We start from the raw sequence: 20,498 nt of genomic DNA, 5'->3' as shown, positions 1-20,498 counted from the left end.
TTATTTCTTACATACCCTTTGCGTAGAAGGTCGAAGACTGTAATGAGAGAGAGAGAGAGAAAGAAAAAAAGATATATTAGTGGTTTTTAGTTTTGGCTAAGTTTGTAACACAATTTGGCAGTAAAAAGACAGCTATGAGTTAGTAATTTTGTGATGTGTACAGGGACAAAGGTTTAGTCAGAATCCTCTGCTAAAAAATTAAATAATTGAAAATAAAAAGACAAGCCTGCCTCCACAATCTTCTCGTCCCCTTCTAAGGGCACTGGTATCAGACTACTGAAAGAACAATTACAATGGTTGGATGTGTGGAACGCCTGCCTTGAATCCACAGGTTAGACAGCATATATCTAGATCGTGAAAGAATTTACTTTGATTCCAAGGTTCAAGCTTATAGGAGTCATATTAGATATCCTATATTAAAATTGGCTAACTTGGACTCAGGAAATGTTTAATGCTCAAAACGACACTAAAGACCATTTATGTCTCGTTCCAGGAGCAGATAGCCCCCACACCTGAGCTGTCTCTCCTAAATCAGTCTGTTCTTTTTCTTTCTCTGAACTTATCTGTTATATGTACATGATGTTCATCCCTACGTCTTATCTGTACTACTTTCATCCTTTCACTCCCTTCCTACTACTGCCCCATGAGTATTTGCTCATAGGCACTTACTTTTTAACGTATAAAAACACAACTGACAAAATAAAGGTCAGAGTCTTATTTTGATTACCAACAGGTGTCTGGTGTCTAATTCCCGCTTCTCCAAGTGCACTTGAAATACCAATTTGGGCTCCCTTGAATATACCAAAGATCACATTGGATCTATATCAAGAGCACACTCTACCTTTTGCATTGACTTCTTCCTGACATCCTTCCACCTCCTGCTTTCTCCCTAAAAATATGTCATCATATCATCATTGTACTCCCTGAATGTCACTAGAATTTTGTCCAATATTAATTAAAAAAAACAAAACGCGAGTCTAGATACTTCCAAAATCATCCCTCTCCTTTTATACCTTTTGCAAATGAATTATTAATACATTCATAATTTTGTTTATATGGAAATGGAAATAACTCAGAATTGGATTAACCAAGATAAACAGCTGGGGTTTAATGAAAAATCGTAAAAAAATAAATTCTCACTTCCAGGGATTTTTAAGAAGTGTGCTTATTTCTATTTAACAAATCTGTATTTATAAGGTATGAACATATAACCTCTGATTAATAAAGTCTTGAGTCTCACTGTACATTAAAGCAACAATCTACTACACTCTGATCCACAATCCCCACAATCCTATGATCCAGAACAAATGACACCTCTGTCTTCAAAAATATAGCAGAAGAGGACATTTTAATTTAATTGCTTAAAATCTGGAGAAACAGGAGGCACACCTGTACCCAGGGATTCTTCTAGGATTTGATTATTCTGAATTAAGGTTTGTGATCACTGCAGGTTCATTCAATATTTCGAATGTAAGTGGCCATATTTTGCATAATAGCCCTTTCAAAAATTCTAAATTCATCCCAATCATTTAAGTGGCAAGAAGGAAATTAATCCAAACTCACGGGATTCATGCAGACAGCTCAACCATTGCACTACTTAAAGTCAATCTTTCTCAAAGATCCTGAATAAATTGGGTGCAGGCAGCTGAACCTAATTAAGCCAAACATGACAAAGTTCTTCCAGATCTGATGTTAATTTATTTAAAATAAAACAATTAAAACCTTTAAATTCCCTAATTTGTATCTATAATGTGTAGTTGCGGTTAGGAAACCTATTACTACGGAACCATAACTTTCCTTGTGTTACTATCAGGGAAATTTACTAAAGTAAAAATTGTTGGGAATTCAAAGTGAATTTCAGGTTTAATGACTTGGAGAATTCTTCGAATATGGCTATTTCGGCCTAAATTTTAAAATTCACTCTGATTCCCAGCAATGGTCAGTTTAGCAAATAACCCTGTTTATGTTAATATTACTAGCAACTATTGGTTACAGCTTGAGTCATCAAGCTGATTTGATCACTTCTTAGATAGATAGTGAACTTTAGTGTTGTGGTGTTTTGTTATATATTCTGTTACTCGTCATTATGTTAATTCTGAAATTGCACGGACAAGCTGTATAATTCAGAAGACAGTGTAAATATTTAAAACTACTCATGGATCGAACACTTAATATCTTTTTCAATAAACTGTGTAAAACCGAGAAAAAACGGTTGGCAGAAGCCAAGTTACACATGCTTCACGGTTTAGTTTCTTAGAAGGTTAATATTTTTTCTGATTAAAAATAAATAAAAATTCTTCACTAATAGCAAGAGAAAATGCCTTCTATCCAAAAACAAATTATTCATAATAGACATAAACAACAGCCTGAGCTAGTCTAATTACTTATTTTTACTATTTGCAGGTAATAACTAGATGATTATCTTCTTAATATGTGTTCAGTTTGTGACATCACCTGCAAGAATGTGGTGCTGTGTCTGTGTCAAACAGTCTGTGTCTGTGAACTGTGAAGGAGACAAAGGTTGAATGGTGGCACGGTGAATGAACATCAGTGTCATTAGTGCCTGTTGCAGCTGCTTTAAAGAATACCCATACATCATTTTATAGGGATAAAATAATATGTGCTTGCCAGTGATGCATTGGGAAGAGTAGAATACAACCACCCACCCCAGTTTTAATTACTTTGTAAAACTAATTCAAACATCAGTAAGCAAAGACCACAGTGCCATTTTTATAAAGAAAGCATGATTTAAAGAGGGACTATCACTTCTGGAATTTACACTGTGGAATGAATCAATTTATTCTAAAGATTAAGCAAATTACATCATAATCTAGTTTACTCCAGGCCAAGAAAAACATTTAAAGTGAAGAGTAGAAATGGAAACATTGCTTATTATTTCCTCTTGTCTGTACGCGCCCTCTCCACTGATCAGCCACACCATTAAAACCACCTATTATTGTGTAGGTCCCCCTTGTTCTACCAAAACAGTTCTGATGTGTCATGGCATGGACTCCACAAGACTTCTGAACGTGTCCTGTGATTTCTGGCACTAAGACATTAGCAATATATCCTTTAAGTCCTGCAGGTTGCGAGGTGAGGCCTCCATGGATAGGATTTGTTGTTCCAGCACATCATACAAATACTCAATTGGATTGAGATCTAAGGAATTTGGAGGCCAAGGACTCTTGTTATGTTCCTCAAAACCATCCCTGAACAGTGTGTCAGGTTGAAATATCCTGCTGAAAGAGGCCACTGCCACTAGGGAACACTATCCCCCATGAAGGGGTGTATGTGATCTGCAACAATCTCTAGATCAAACAATCAAAGTAACATCCACATGAACACCCCCGCAGAACATTGCCCAGAGCATAACAATGCCTCCACTGCCTAGCCTTCTTCCATGGTGCAAGCTGCTGCCAGCTCTTCCTCAGGTAAACCATGCACAAGCACCTGGCCATCAACATGATCTAAAAGAAAATGTGATTGATCAGACCAGGCAACCTTCTAACATTTCTCCATGGTCCAGTCCTGATGATTATGGGCACCCTGCCTGGTCTCTGGCTATGCAGCCTCATACACAGCAAACTACTACACACAGTGTGTTTTGACACCAGTTTCTAACATGGTCAGCAGTAGCTCTTCTGTGTGTTTGGACCAGAAGAGCTAGCCTTCACTACCACATACCACATGGCGCATATGACTCGATGCTGGTTTATCGGTTCTCCTTCCTCACACCACTTTTGGTTGGTACCAACCACTGTATACTGGTTAAACCCCTCACTTGCCATTTTGGAGATGCCCTGACTCTGTTGTGTAGCCATAACTATCTGGCCCTTATCAAAGTCACTCAGATCTTTTTCGCTATTCATTTCACCTGTTAGTGGTTTTAAGCTTTTGGCTGTTCAGTGTATGTTGACTGCCAGGTACAAAGAACAGAACTTATAAAATATGATGGACAGGGAAATGATAAGTTCCAGAGAGGAGCACGTCGAGCAGGCCTTTGAACAACTATGGTCTCAATCACCGAACGGGCACAGAGGCAAATGGTAACAGACATACCTAAACAGCTCACTGCATTACGAGCTTTCGAAATCAAGGCCTGCACTGATCCGCAATGCCATGGTGCTGCAAGCGATGAGGCTTAGAAGGCGAATGCGGAAAGAACCTCAACTCTGAAAAAGCTGCTCCAAGTTCTGCCATCACTCACCTGGGCCTCTGTCCACATGGGGAAGTCTTCCCAGGCATGGCTCACAACCTCGGTTAATATCTACAGACCAGGAATAATTGCCAGACTGTGTTAGAGCCTGGGGCAGCAGGGGTAGTTCCGAAGAGATCCAGTTACCTATACTACCACTGCATATTCTTCACGGGCATAGGATCAGCACCCTCCTTGATATAGGGCCCAGGCCCCTTCCTTTATTAGGCATCATGGCTCATACAGAGCAGTGTTATCCCTGCACCTATATGAACCTACTTCAAAGTTCTAAGGTTTTGGTTTTTAGTCCTATTCTACACAGTGGCATTACTCTCTTGCTTGTATTAACATGGTACTACTAATGGGCACTATGCCCTTAAGTAGCCTTAATTCATGCATCCAGTCACATTTTACCCTGATAATATTTACTCATAGCACTGTGTTATAGCCTAGCATCTTAATCTCAACTGAATGCAATGTCATTACTCCCCTAGCCTGTTCTTGATCTAGCGGTCACTCTCTTGTTCTTTACCCATCAGCCTGAATTCACGAGGCTATATGTTTAAATCGCTGTCTATATTCTTTTATTATAAAATAAGGCCTTCAAGCTCACTGTGTGACATGCCACAAGCCATACAATTGCATAATCTTGTATGTTTCACACTTTGTGCCAATACCCGATTATATTGGTTGTGTATGGATATTATTGACCATCTTATGCTTGTTTGTGTGTGATGTTGTCGCCACTGTATTGCATTGCTTTTCTGTTTCATGTCTCAGAAAAATATTGATTGACAAAAGGTTGACGGTACTGTGACAGATACCCTTTAGAACAGGGTTTCCCAAAGTGTGGATCGCCGGCTGATTTTTGGTGGGTTGCCCTCACCCACGCCATTGACCCGGGAGACCGTCAGGCCCTTGGTCCATGACGAGGGCCTGACACCAAGACAGAGGCCCAGCGGCTTGCAAGATGTGCCGCTGGGTGCGGGGCCCCTCTGTAACAGGGAGAAAGCCCTGCGCACCCTTCATACTGTAGCTCCGCCTCCACCAGGGGCAGTGCTGCAGACCACACAGTAACAGTCAGCGAGCTCGGCCAATCACAAAGCGTTGCCGCGGGTTACCACGGCAATGCTCTGAGATTATACAAGCCAGTGCTCGCTGAATCAGGTCTGCATGGTATACAGCCAGCGGAGGTGGAGCTGCAGACAGGACAGCAAGAGCCACCGGACCACCAGGGAAAAAGGAAGGAGAAGAGACCACTGGATCACCAGGGACTTCTCAAAAAAGTATTTTAATGTCTATCCCCCTCACCCTTCTCTCCCTAAACCCCCGGCACCCTCACCCTTCTCCCTCCTCCAGTCACCCTCACCCTTCTCCCTCCCCCAGTCACCCTCACCCTTCTCCCTCCCCCAGTCACCCTCACCTCCCTCCCAGTCACCCTCACCTCCCTCCCACAGTATCACCCTCACCTTATGCATCTAAATCTGATTGCCATGGTGTGCCAGTTGTATGCTTCGAAAGCGGATTTCCATGGTGTGTCAATTGTATGCCTCTAAAACCGATTTCCATTATGTGCCAATTCTATGCATCTAAAAAGGATAGCCATGGTATGCATATTTTATGTATCCAAAGCTGCCAATTGCCAATGATGTGCCAATTATATGCATCTAAAGCAGATTGCCATGGTGTGCCAATTTTATGCCTCTAAAGCGGATTGTCGTGGTGTGCCAATTGTATGCTTCCAAAGCGGATTTCACTGTGTGCCAATTATATGCCTCTAAAGTTGATTTCCATGTTGTGTTAATTTTCTGCCTCTAAAGCTGCCATGATGTGTCAAATTTCTGAATTTTTTAAATATGCATTAGAAGCAAGTGGGTCTCGAAAAATTACAGTTTTCAAAAGTGGGTCTCGGCCCATAAAAGTTTGGGAAGTCCTGCTTTAGAATATTTGCACACACATATTAAAGGGACACGATAGTCACCAAAACAAGTTTAGCTTAATTAAGCAGTTTTTTGTGTATAACTCATGCCTAACTCACTGCTCAATTCACTGCCATTTAGGAGTTAAATCACTTTTGTTTCTGTCCATGCAGCCCTAACCACACATCCCCTGTCTGACTCACACAGCATGCATTTAAAAAAAAAAAAAATTTTAATTGATACATTTTTGACACTTTCAATCAGATGTAACTTACTTTAAAAGTTTGTATCTCCTGCTTTCTAAATTTAATCACACACAGGAGGCTCCTGCAGGGTCTAGCAAGCTATTAACAGTGCAGGGGATAAGACATTTTAAATTAAACAGAATTTGCAATAAAGAAAGTATAAACATTAGATGACTCTTTGCAGGAAGTGTTTAGGAAAGCTGTGCAAGTCACATGCAGAGAGATGTGACTAGGGTGCATAAACAACGTGATCTAACTCCTAAATGGCAGATAATTGTGCAGTAAGACTGCAAGGACATTATCTATATACCAAAACTGCTTCATTAAGATAAATTTGCTTTGGGGACTATAGTGTCCCTTTAATATACATGTGTATATATGTATCAATGCATAAAAGTCCCAGGAAGTCAAATATATTAATTAAAACTAGTTAATATATATCCACTAGTAATGAACGACTTAAGGAATGCATGCACCTCTTGAAACACATACCCACTGACACACACTGAAAAACTCACACCTACTGAAACATATCCAGACTGACCCATAAAAGGAGGTCTTGTCTATTGCCTTATTGGAACTCCTTATTAAGGCAACAGCCAGTCTCGGATGACACACATTCTCACACACACATTCACACACACACATTCACACACACACACACACACACACACACACACACACACACACACACACACACTAGCAGCTGCTTGGATGCCTCACATATCCCCCTTATGTGCACAGAGCTGAGCCTCCTGCTCTGTGTTTCTCTCCACTGGGATCCTCTCAGGAGAAAGTGAAGTGTAATCACTTCCTTTCAGAATAGTGATACCTGTAGCCACACTGGGGAACAGCCATCTAGTTGCCAAATAGCACAGGTCCCAGGATCCATTTTTACCAGGACTCTTAAAAAAACAGGACAGTTGGCAACTATGGTAAATAGAAACTCCAGGGCAAATTCATCCCTGCAGACTGTGGCACTTGTGATGCACCACCTCTCAGCCCCAGGACTCAGACCCGAGGCAATCACTAAAGAGATATATTTTAGACTGTTTTTGAAAGGCCCACCCAGGCCTCTAGTCCAGGTCAGGCCCTTGCCCAGCACCCCTAAATATCAGGTTAAGAGGTCATGCATAGTGAACACACACACACATACTTAGAAAATTTTATATTACTACCTGAGGTTATTCCACTGTTGCACAGTGGTTTGGGTGCAGTGCCAATGTCTCATTAACGCTGCAATTGTAATTATGGCAGTTATTGGGAAACTGCAATAATTACCTTGCAGGGTTAACGCCACCTCTAGTTGCTGTCTAAATATAACAGGAGACAATAACTTCTACAGTAAACACACTGTGCTGTAAAAAAAATATATACTTTCTTTTCCCTTAGCGTCTTTGCAGTTGCTACGGTTATTGGACTTTTCCTTTAAAGGCTACAAATCATGCCAAAAATAAATGGGCACATTTGTCTAAGTGTCACCAACTACTGGTGACCCTTGGAAAACACTTGGCTCCTACACCGTCTCTTCCAATAGTCTACATCAGTGTTTCTAAACCTTTTATGGAGAAGTACATCTGCAGAATTATTATTTTTTTTTTTTTTTTGAATTCCTAAGTACTTCTGTCGCGAGAAAGTAATTTCTAATAAAATAAATGCCAATACCAGGCGGAGGGCCCCTCCACGACTCACGGAAGGGGGAACCTTGCACCTCACTGAGCTGCCCAGCCTGCGACGAACACGCAGCAGGACCCTCCGCCGCCCGTGCGACCCTCTAAGCCCTAGAATCCGGGACCTGAAGAAGCCGGCCCTCGAACCGGCCCGCAACCAGACCATACCTAAACTGGGTATCGGCTAAAACAAGAACTGGACTCATTACCTGAGGCGGGCGGCCTCAGAATCCGGTGATCTCCCCCCTCTATTGACTCTTACGCGCTGTGTAATCTGCCAGTAACCTTTATTTGTTTTACCTAAATGTGTTTATACGCTTAGCCAGCCACACTGCAACCCTAGGCATCTCTTCTTACACTTATACAGCCAGGGCCGGTGCAAGAATTTTTGCCGCCCTAGGCAAAATAATTTTTGCCCGTCCCCCATATGTCCTGCCCACCATGTGACATCACAATGCCCCGCCCATATGCTCTGCCATATGGGCCAACGCCAGTCTTCACAAAGTGTCTTTTATCTGAAAAGACAGTGTGTTTACATTAAAAAGCCTACAGGCACAGGCTATAGACACCAGAACCACTACATTATGCTGTAGTGCTTCTGGTGACTATAGTATCCATTTAATGTGAGGTAAATTAGAGATTAGTGCCACTAATAATATATTGGATTGCCTACTTACCACCAGATGAGGACAAGAGGCTGTTGATGGGCTCAGTCTGGCTCCACAGGTCTGGTGTAGAAGAGGCTCTCTGGGGACTGTTTTTAACAGTGCTCACAACAATTAACGAACAGGAAGCAGCTCCATTTTTTAGGGCCCCTTACACAGCTCAAGGTCTGGGCCCCCAGGGGGCATACGCCTACAATGCCCACCCATAAATCCACCTACATGGCCCATCCATGAGTTGGGGATGTTTTATGTGTGTAATTTGTGTAAGGGATGTAGTGTGTTTATAGGGGATGTAGTGTGTGTTTGCGTGTAAGGAATGCATTGTATGTTTCTGTGTGTGTGTGTGTGTGTAAGGGGTGCAAGGTTTGTTTCTGTGTATGTAATTGAATGCAGTGTGTGTCTGTAAGGGGTGCATTAATTATGTAAGAGAACATAAGGGATGCATTGTGTGTTTCGGGTGTGTCTGTGTGTCTGTGTGTGAGTAGGAATGCATTGTATGTTTAGGTGTGTGGGGGGGGGGGATGCATTGTGTATGTGTGTAGTGTAAAAGAGAGGGTTTGTGGGGTAGGATAGGGACTGAGAGGGGAACAGCTCTTTACGGTCAATTATTGATTTCCCCTTCCCTTCTGTCCCTGCGTGTTCTCCCCTTCCCTTCTGTCCCTCCGTGTTCTCCCCTTCTGTCACTTAGTGCTCTCCCTTGGTCCCCTGTCCCTCTGCAGTCCCCTTTGGTGGTCTTCTCACTCCCCCCCTTAGTGGTCCACCCTCTCCCAAACCCCTTAGTAGACCTTCCCCTACTCCCCCCACCCCCTTAGTGGTAATCTCCCCCCCCTTAGTGGTCCTTACCCGCCTCCCCTCTCCTTAGTAGTCCTCCCTCCTTACCCCCCTTTGGTGGTCCTTCCCCCCCTTAGTGGTCCTCCCTCTCCCAAACCCCTAGTGGACCTCCCCACCCCCGTTCCCCCTGTGGTCCTTACCCTCCCCTCCCCCAGTGGTCCTTACCCTCCCCTCCCCTAGTGGTCCTTACCCTCCCCTCCCCTAGTGGTCCTTACCCTCCCCTTCCCCTCCCCTCGTGGTCCTTACCCTCCCCCTCCCCTCCCCTAGTGGTCCTTACCCTCCCCCTCCCCTCCCCTAGTGGTCCTTACCCTCCCCCTCCCCTCCCCTAGTGGTCCTTACCCTCCCCCTCCCCTCCCCTAGTGGTCCTTACCCTCCCCATCCCCTCTCCTAGTGGTCCTTACCCTCCCCCTCCCCTCCCCTAGTGGTCCTTGCTCCCCCCTCCCCTCCCCTAGTGGTCCTTGCTCCCCCCTCCCCTCCCCTAGTGGTCCTTACCCTCCCCCCTCCCCTCCCCTAGTGGTCCTTACCCTCCCCCCCTCCCCTCCCCTAGTGGTCCTTACCCTCCCCCCCTCCCCTCCCCTAGTGGTCCTTACCCTCCCCCCTCCCCTCCCCTAGTGGTCCTTACCCTCCCCCCTCCCCTCCCCTAGTGGTCCTTACCCTCCCCCCTCCCCTCCCCTAGTGGTCCTTACCCTCCCCCCTCCCCTCCCCTAGTGGTCCTTACCCTCCCCCCTCCCCTCCCCTAGTGGTCCTTACCCTCCCCCCTCCCCTCCCCTAGTGGTCCTTGCTCCCCCCTCCCCTCCCCTAGTGGTCCTTGCTCCCCCCTCCCCTCCCCTAGTGGTCCTTGCTCCCCCCTCCCCTCCCCTAGTGGTCCTTGCTCCCCCCTCCCCTCCCCTAGTGGTCCTTGCTCCCCCCTCCCCTCCCCTAGTGGTCCTTGCTCCCCCCTCCCCTCCCCTAGTGGTCCTTGCTCCCCCCTCCCCTCCCCTAGTGGTCCTTGCTCCCCCCTCCCCTAGTGGTCCTTGCCCTCCCCCCTCCCCTCCCCTAGTGGTCCTTGCTCCCCCCTCCCCTCCCCTAGTGGTCCTTGCTCCCCCCTCCCCTCCCCTAGTGGTCCTTGCTCCCCCCTCCCCTCCCCTAGTGGTCCTTGCTCCCCCCTCCCCTCCCCTAGTGGTCCTTGCTCCCCCCTCCCCTCCCCTAGTGGTCCTTGCTCCCCCCTCCCCTCCCCTAGTGGTCCTTACCCTCCCCCCTCCCCTCCCCTAGTGGTCCTTACCCTCCCCCCTCCCCTCCCCTAGTGGTCCTTACCCTCCCCCCTCCCCTCCCCTAGTGGTCCTTACCCTCCCCCCTCCCCTCCCCTAGTGGTCCTTGCTCCCCCCTCCCCTCCCCTAGTGGTCCTTGCTCCCCCCTCCCCTCCCCTAGTGGTCCTTGCTCCCCCCTCCCCTCCCCTAGTGGTCCTTGCTCCCCCCTCCCCTCCCCTAGTGGTCCTTGCTCCCCCCTCCCCTCCCCTAGTGGTCCTTGCTCCCCCCTCCCCTCCCCTAGTGGTCCTTGCTCCCCCCTCCCCTCCCCTAGTGGTCCTTGCTCCCCCCTCCCCTCCCCTAGTGGTCCTTGCTCCCCCCTCCCCTCCCCTAGTGGTCCTTGCTCCCCCCTCCCCTCCCCTAGTGGTCCTTGCTCCCCCCTCCCCTCCCCTAGTGGTCCTTGCTCCCCCCTCCCCTCCCCTAGTGGTCCTTGCTCCCCCTCCCCTCCCCTAGTGGTCCTTGCTCCCCCCTCCCCTCCCCTAGTGGTCCTTGCTCCCCCCTCCCCTCCCATAGTGGTCCTTGCTCCCCCCTCCCCTCCCATAGTGGTCCTTGCTCCCCCCTCCCCTTCCCTAGTGGTCCTTGCTCCCCCCTCCCCTACCCTAGTGGTCCTTGCTCCCCCCTCCCCTACCCTAGTGGTCCTTGCTCCCCCCTCCCCCCCTAGTGGTCCTTATTCCCCCCCTCCCTCCCCTAGTGGTCCTTGCTCCCCCCTCCCCTCCCCTAGTGGTCCTTATACTCCCCCATCCCCCCTAGTGGTCCTTATAACCCCCCCATCCCTCCCCTAGTGGTCCTTATACCCCCCCATCCCTCCCCTAGTGGTCCTTATACCCCCCCATCCCTCCCCTAGTGGTCCTTATACCCCCCATCCCTCCCCTAGTGGTCCTTATACCCCCCCCCATCCCTCCCCTAGTGGTCCTTATACCCCCCCATCCCTCCCCTAGTGGTCCTTATACCCCCCCCATCCCTCCCCTAGTGGTCCTTATACCCCCCCATCCCTCCCCTAGTGGTCCTTATACCCCCCCATCCCCCCCCAGTGGTCCTTATACCCCCCCATGCCTCCCCTAGTGGTCCTTATACCCCCCCATCCCTCCCCTAGTGGTCCTTATACCCCCCCCCATCCCTCCCCTAGTGGTCCTTATACCCCCCCCCATCCCTCCCCTAGTGGTCCTTATACCCCCCCCCATGCCTCCCCTATTGGTCCTTATACCCCCCCCCCATGCCTCCCCTATTGGTCCTTATACCCCCCCATCCCTCCCCTAGTGGTCCTTATACCCCCCCCCCCCATCCCTCCCCTAGTGGTCCTTATACCCCCCATCCCTCCCCTAGTGGTCCTTATACCCCCCTCCCTCCGTCCCTCCCCCCCTCCCCTAGTGGTCCTTACCCTCCCCTCCTGCCCATTTAGCGTGGCCGGGCGGCGCGGAACGCGGGACAGGAACCTCTGTTTCCTGTACCCCGGCGCCGGCGGAATGACAGGAAGTGCTCACTTCCTGTCATTCCGCCGGCGGCCAGGTACAGGAAACAGGTCCCTGTCCCGCGTTCCGTGCCGCCCGGCCACGCTACATGGGCAGGAGGGGAGGGTAAGGACCACTAGGGGAGGAGGGGAGGGAGGGAGACTTCACTAAACACAAATATTAGTGTTTTAAAACAGTAAAACATATTACAACAATAATATAGACCATAAAAAAGTGCCGTTCGCTTGTAAAAAATTCGAAAAACTTCACTTTTACTTAAAATATCATCGTTGTAATACAATTTACCAGTTTGAAACACTAATATTTGAGTTCAGCGAAGTCTCCCGAGTAAAACAGTACCCCCTATGTACAGGTTTTATGGTGTCTTGGAGAGTTACAGGGTCAAATATAGTGCTTGCGAATTAAATTCTCTGCACTTTCTCCCTGTGTTGTCAGGCATGTCAATCAAATTTTAATTAGCTCCATCTGCTTCCAGCATGTATACCCACTGGGGTACACATTCAACAGTTTGAAAGAAACAAGGATTACACAACCTAGTGAACAGCCATGGCACCATGAGGAATCTGCACTGTAAATATTTCTAATAAAAACAATATTTATGTGTTGGCATTTGATAATGTAACCAGTCTACTAAATTCGGACTAATGGGCTAGTTGACATTGTTACTTTATCACAGTTATGTTTCTGGAATAATTTACCAAACAACATTTTTTTCATCTATATTTATTGGTACCAACATATTTCACTGTTGAGTAATAAGAATGTGTCTTAACGAAGAAGGATTAGATTTGAATGTGGAAATTGAGACCATTCCAAAACTGTAAAAACCAGACTAGACTTGGTTTTTGGAAGAAATACACTAAATACTGCTTTTGCATTGCACTGTTCCATATTCAATTCTACTATTTCTGAACATTAACCCAATGACATGACATTGCTAAAACAAGTTTCAAAGAGAAGAATACAATACCAGAACAGTACTAAATGGGAAGGAATAACATAGTGAATAAAATAAATGCCGTGCAAAGCAAAAAAAATAAAAAATACAGGCCATCATGCATTGCTACTTGAAGGGACACTACAGGCACTTAAACCACTTCAGCTCATTGAAGTGGTCTGGGCACAGTGTTCATATTGCCCTTAGTGCTGCAATGTAACACACTGCCGTATTAGAGAAAGTGCAATATGTATATTGCAGAACTAAGACAGCCTCAAGTGGCTGTATACCAGACAGCCACTAGAGCAGTGGCGTACATACCAGGGTCGCAGGGGTCACGCTGTGACCAGGCCCGGCCCACCAGGGGGCACGGCCGCCCCTGCGACCCGGTATGTATGTCACTTGGCCAGCCTCTTCTCCTGGAGGGCCCAGGAGCCGGCCCCCTCCGGGCCCCCCGAGGCTGGCCCTGCTGTCACCCGGCTGGCCGGTCCTGCGGGCGCGCGAGGGAGCACTCTCCCCTCAGTGCTTCCTCTTCAGCTCCCTCGCGCACCGCAATGATACCGGAGCCGGAAGATGACGTCATCTTCCGGCGCCGGTATCAGTACGCGGCGCGCGAGGGAGCTGAAGAGGAAGCACTGAGGGGAGAGTGCTCCCTCGCGCGCCCGCAGGACCGGCCAGCCGGGTGACCGGCCCCCAGGAGCCCAGCAGCACCACTGGACCCCAGGGAATCCCCTCAGCACTCCAAAAGGTAAGGAGGCTGGGGGGGTTAAATTAAAAAAAAAAATGTGTTAGTGTGTGTGTGTGTGTATGTTAGTGTTACTGTGAGTGTTACTGTGAGTGTTACTGTGAGTGTTACTGTGAGTGTGAGTGTGAGTGTGAGTGTGTGAGTGTTACTGTGAGTGTTACTGTGTGTGTTACTGTGTGTGTTAGTGTGTGTGTTAGTGTGAGTGTTAGTGTGAGTGTTAGTTTGTGTTAGTGTGAGTGTTAGTTTGTGTTACTGTGAGTGTTAGTTTGTGTTACTGTGAGTGTTAGCGTGTGTTACTGTGAGTGTTAGCGTGTGTTACTGTGAGTGTTAGCGTGTGTTACTGTGAGTGTTAGCGTGTGTTACTGTGAGTGTTAGCGTGTGTTACTGTGAGTGTTAGCGTGTGTTAGTGTTACTGTGAGTGTTAGTGTGTCTTTTACTGTGAGTGTTAGTGTGTGTGTTAGTGTTACTGTGAGTTAGTGTGAGTGTCAGTGAGGCCCCCCAGGAGCCCTCTTAACTGCCCTCTTACCAGTGCCAAGTCCTTGCCATACATCATGGAAGACTCACAGCCTACTCCAGTGGACTTTCAGTCCATGGTTAACGCAGCGGTGGCCGCTTCTATGGAAAAGGCCCTATCCCACATGATGACCATGCAACCGGAACGCTTCAAGCCACGCCGCACACGCCAAGACACTGAGTCTGAGGACTCTGAAACCCAGTCTAAGGACGACACCCGGGCTAGTAAACGCCATTGGAAAGGGGAGAAGGACCCCAAACCGAGCAAAGGCAAACAGCCCACTAAGAAGAGCAAAACGGCGGCCGCCGTCACCCCTGCTCCTCCCCAAGTATTATCCTCAGAGGAGGAGGAAGATATTGATGACACTATGGACATATTGGATGAATGGCAAGCTAACGTGTCTCAATCCGATGACGACGCCTGGGGCTCAGAATCTAAACCCTTTCATACAGGGGGATTCAGATTCATTCACTGCCGAATGGCAATGAACAGGGGACAACACCCTGCCACAGGACAAGGTTATTCTGGACCCCATGGGCCAGACGCTCTTTGACCCACGTAACATCAGGCACCCCCGCTCGACAGACTGGACACCTCTGGAACACCTCGCTAAGTTTATGGATGCGTAAACCTATAGACAATGTAGTCCGTAACAGACTGAAGTCGGAATGCCCCCGCCCTTCCCTACCAGATCAAGTAGCCATGACACCTAAATTTTACCAGGTAATAACCACCTTCATGAGCAGAGGTGGTCAAAGGAGTCAAAGACAAGTTTCTAGATACCTCCGGACCCCTCTCATGCATCATGTACCTGGCAGACGATGCCTTCCAACGTGCAGACCAATTTGATGCCGACATCGTCAGGGAATGGGCTCACGATATCCGCGAATGGGCTCAACGCGGTTTTTGTTTCCTCGGAAACACAAATGTGGCCCTCTCATCTGAGAGGCATAAGGCAGCACTTCTCCGCATAGACGGGAAGTTGGTGGAGTTGGGCACCAAAGAACTCGGACCTCTGGCACAGGGCAAATTATTTGGAGACCCTTTCCTAAAGGAATTGAATCGCCATGTCAACGTCTTTACCTATCTAAGTAAAGCGCAAACCTCAATGAGGAGGGTCTTCAGACAATACCCCTCTAGGGGTGTTTTTGGACGGGCTGGCCGCCACAGGGGCCGTGCTGCCAGCCGTTTCTGGCCATCAGGCCCCCGATCCTCAAGACTGCAACCCTTCTACCCAGAAACGGGATACCGTCAACCTTTCACCTTCTCAAGAGGTTCGGACAGAGGAGCAGTACCCGTGTACGTGGCAGATCCCGCTTCGCACCAGGTAAGCTACCATCTACCTACAACCACCTTGCATGCAGGCCGTCTCTCTCTTTTCTGTCAGAACTGGACAACCATTTCGTCAGACGCTTGGATACTCCAGACGATACATCATAGATTTCGTCAGCACACCTTATCAAGAGTTCCCACCACGACCGCTCAACCGTTCGAGAGAGGACTTCAAACTCATCCAAGCCGAACTTCGGGAACTCCGCAACAAGGGGGCGATAGAGCCCACCCCAGACTCCGGAGGATTTTTCAGCAACATCTTCTTAGTAAAAAAGAAAACAGGAGACCTCCGACCGGTCATAAACCTCCGTACTCTCAATGCCCACGTGGTCTACCGCCACTTCAAAACGGAGGGAATTCACCTGTTACGGGATATCCTACAAGACGGCGATTGGTTCACAAGATTGGACCTCAAAGATGCCTACCTTTCAGTACCGGTTCACATCGACAGCAGACGTTTCCTCCGCTTCATGTGGAGCGACCGACCATGGCAATTCACTTGCCTCCCTATCGGCCTCAGTTCGGCCCCATGGTGTTTCAACAAACTGTTGAAGCCGGTAGTTACTCATCTGCGCGCAAGAGGATTTTGCTGCATTATATACCTGGACGACCTCCTAATCTTCTGCTCCGTCAAGTCAAGACTCAGACTACACACACACATGTTTTGCCGATAAACCATCAGAAATCGGCTACAACTCCGTCCCAAACCATACAGTTCCTCGGATTCGAAATCGACTCAGTCTCCAGCACGCTCCGTCTCCCGACAACCAAGATCACGGCTATTCGGAAGGAAATACGCAAGACGATCTGATGCCAATCGGTTCCCCTACACAATCTAGCTCGGATTGTGGGCCTCCTATCGGCATCCATCCAAGCCATCTTCCCAGGTCCACTCCACTACAGGGCGATGCAACGCCTCAAGGCATCCTTCCTCCGCCGAAATCCCACCTATGACCAACCAGTACAGATTACGGCAGAGGTCAGGGAGGAACTACAATGGTGACTGGACAGCATGCAGGCCTGGAAGCTATATTCGGCGAAACCCCAGATTTCGTGCTGGAATCGGATGCCAACCTTTGGGGCTGGGGCGCCACGAGCGAGGGAGTATCGGTAGGGGGAACCTGGACTCCACAGGAACTTAACCTACATATCAACTGTTTTGAACTACTGGTGGGCTCCTTCGCCATACGCAGCCTGGCAAGGGACAAATCAGATTGTTGCATTCTCCTCAGGATGGACAACGTCTTGGCCCTCCGCTATATCAACCGCCTAGGCGGAGCCCGCTCACGACTCCAATCCGAACTCACGAAAGAGGTGTTCGACTTCTGCCTTCCACGCAACATTTCCCTCAAGGCGGAATACCTCCCAGGGGAGACGGATCTCACAGCCGACTGGTTCTCTCGCCATTGGAGAGACGGCAGCGATTGGATGCTGGATCCAGAGATATTCAATGCCCTCTCGCGAAGGAGAGGACCTCTTTGCATCCCGCAACAACAGACAAACCCCAGACTTCTTCAGCTGGCTCCCAGATCCAGAATGCAAAGTAGTGGACGCTTTCCTACAGGCCTGGCCGCCCTTCGGCGCCTACGCATTTCCCCCATTCGCTATGATAGTGAGGACTCTCCACTATCTGAAGGTACACCAGATCTCTCTACTCCTGATTACCTCCCTATGGCAGAGTCAACCGTGGTTCCCGGACCTTCTGGCACTATCTTACGCAGACTCGCTCTTACTGCTGTCCCACCCAACTCTCCTCACGGATCCGAAGGGGAACCCTCACCCGCTAATACTGGAAGAGAGAATCTCCCTGGTGGCTCCTTTCCGGGGCACCTGGCAAGTCGGCGAACTATCGCAGACTGCTAGGGACCTCTTATGGGATTCATGGGCACTGGGGACGAGACTATGCTACCTCTCTGCTTGGACCTCCTGGTCCTCTTGGTGCTTGGAACGGGACCTCGATCCACTTACGGCACCTATTCCCACCATCCTGAATTTCCTGTCGTCGCTTTTTGCAACAGGGAAATGCCCGACTCCCTCCAGTCAACTCCTGATTTCCTATGTCAAACCTCACAATCCAGTTTCCTCTACCACTCTCGCTAGATGGGTACGCTGGATCTTGTCACTGGCAGGCGTGGACGCCACTTTCGGGGCTCATTCAGGGAGAAGCGCGGTTGCTTCTTCAGCCTACGCAGACGGAGCATCACTATCAGATGTCCTACGCACAGCTAACTGGTCCCGCGAATCCACTTTTCGGACCTTCTACTTTAGACCGAACTCCTGCGCGGCGTTTTCCTTGTTAAATCAGCGTTAAAAATGCAAACTAGGAAGCCTCCTGTCATGTAATAAAATTGAAAATTATGCTAGCTTTAGTGTACTAATAATCTTAATTTTAATAAAGACAAGAGGCGAGTATTTTCCCGCCCATACCCACCCTTTCGGTCTTCAAGTATTTCTATGCTGTTCCTTCTTCAAATTCCTCTACCCTTCTATAGGGAACTAAGTCTCTACTCTCCCTTCATCATCCCGACTGTCCAACGTATACTGTGTATATCTTATATGTCATGACTATTATGCCTTGTTGTACCTTAGGGAGAGAAGTATTTATTACTAGTATATTGTCATTATAATACTGTAATCTTACGGAAATATGCTGTACGGATGACTCCCATGTTTTCATGGTCTTACGACTAGTACCTCTAACCTATTCCACATTCTCATTTCAGCGTAAATCAACGTGGACCTACGGTTATCTCTATGTGGATTATCCCAAGTTTATCCTAATTGGTTTGGATAGAGTCTCCTGTTCTACAGATTACCAAAGTTTATCCTACACGCCACATGGATTATCCTAACTCGCTTGGATTGATTCTCCGGTTACAGACCCAAGACTAGACCCAAGACTAGTTTTGACTCAGAATTGTTTGAACTTTGTCCGTCTGCGATGTCGCTAGTTGAAAGAGGAGGAGGAGCCTGTTCACTGGGAATACTATACCTCCTACTGTTTTTTGATTGGTTCTTACTATCCCTTTCTTTACCGCTATGGAGTTTAGTAAAGAGAGTTATGCAAAATACTCCGCTCCTATCTTTATTAAAATTAAGATTATTAGTACACTAAAGCTAGCATAATCTTAAATTGGCAGCCTGTTCATACACCATCCAAGCAAGCAGAATCTGCATCAGTAAAGCCAGGTGTAACTGTGGTACACTCAAGAAGGAGTGGGGAGGAAGGAGTGCATCCCACAGTAGAAAAGAAATGAGAATCCTCGCCCGCATGTGTGATAGAGAATACATTTGATTATAGTGGACGTCAAAGATTAAGCCCTGATGCTGGGCATTATATGAAATGTGATCAGCACATTCGTGACATTTCATAGCTGTATATCTCTGTGGAGAATTGTAGGAAAAGAGACTGCTAATAAATGTGGCAGAATTCCAACCTTCTGTAGGGTGGAACTGTAGGCAACATTTAAATAGCCTCTCGAGTACTGTAATAATCAAACTCTGTGATTATGCCTCTGGGCCTCGTGCCAAAACCCATCTTAAAAGGGAAGTTCAACATACACCTCCACCCCCTTTCCCCATATTCTACATCAATGGTGTTCTAAAATATCAGCAGAAGTACACAAGGTCAAACAGATCAATCTCATGTATGTATGTATGTATGTATGCAACACACTGATCAGCCACAATATTAAAACCACTGACAGGTGAAGTGAATAACATTGACTATATTGTTATACTGTTACTGTGGCACCTGCCAAGGGCCTGGATATATTAGGCAGCAATTGAACGGTCAATTCTTGAATTTTTGGTGCTAAAAGCAGGCAAAATGGTCGTGAAACAAATATCTGTGTGACTCTGACGGGGGCAAAATAGTGATGGCTAGACGACTGGGTCATAGCATCTCCAAAGTGGTAAGTCTTATAGAGTGCTCACAGTAAGCAGTGGTTAGTACCTATCAAAAGTGTTACAAGGAAGGACAACCCAGGAACCTGCATCAGGATCATGGGTGCCCGAGGCTCATTGATGCACAGAGGGAGCAAAGACTAGTCCATCTGATACAGTCACACAGAAAAGCTACTGTAGCTCCAATTGCTGAAAAACTGCTGGCCAGGACAGAAACAGGTGTTGCAGCTGTGTAGCTGCTAAACAATGCATTATCTATAAGAACATTTTACATAATACTACTCCAGTACTTACTGAACGCAAAAATTCAATATACCAGGTCATTTTATTTCTGTATTTTTCCCTCCCCATTTCCAACTCACCAACTTCCCAGTCCAATAAATAATGTGGGTACTCAAAGCATTAAACCAACAATGAAACAACATTCAATTAAGCAACATTAAAGTAACAATCTCTTGGTCTAATTCATGTCTGCGTAGACCAAGACTCTGGGTTATGGGCAGCTGAGGATCCTATTTAGGATGGTCTACATTAAGCAACACCAGTGAAAGACTGCAATGGTTTGGGATGAAAAGTTAAAGTGCTCCTTATGTAACTCAGGAAGGATTTCAGATTCTGGCACTGTGTAATTTTTAAATGGATTGCTTTACATGTATTAAAAGTGCACACTTTAAGATTCCTGGAAAACATAAATTTTAAGCCCAAGGGTGTTGGGTGCAGCTTTACATGCTACCCTTACATACTAATGCAGAGGAAAAGAGCCTACCCCACCCACCATTTAAGGGAC

At 47.6% G+C, this 20,498-nt stretch overlaps 1 protein-coding gene across 2 annotated transcripts in view; it reads right to left on the bottom strand.

Annotated features, from left to right (window-relative positions):
* CAMKK1 (calcium/calmodulin dependent protein kinase kinase 1) overlaps positions 1-20,498 on the bottom strand; it is a 454,400-nt gene that overhangs the window by 139,767 nt on the left and 294,135 nt on the right. For both annotated transcript variants that reach the window (XM_063457438.1, XM_063457439.1), the window contains exon 8: positions 16-37. In XM_063457438.1, coding sequence (XP_063313508.1) covers positions 16-37 — 22 coding nt within the window. The remainder of the gene's footprint in view (positions 1-15; positions 38-20,498) is intronic.

The sequence above is a fragment of the Pelobates fuscus genome, chromosome 1, assembly GCF_036172605.1.
Source record: "Pelobates fuscus isolate aPelFus1 chromosome 1, aPelFus1.pri, whole genome shotgun sequence".
NCBI classification, from domain to species: domain Eukaryota; kingdom Metazoa; phylum Chordata; class Amphibia; order Anura; family Pelobatidae; genus Pelobates; species Pelobates fuscus.
This window is presented reverse-complemented; position numbering and strand designations above follow the sequence as displayed.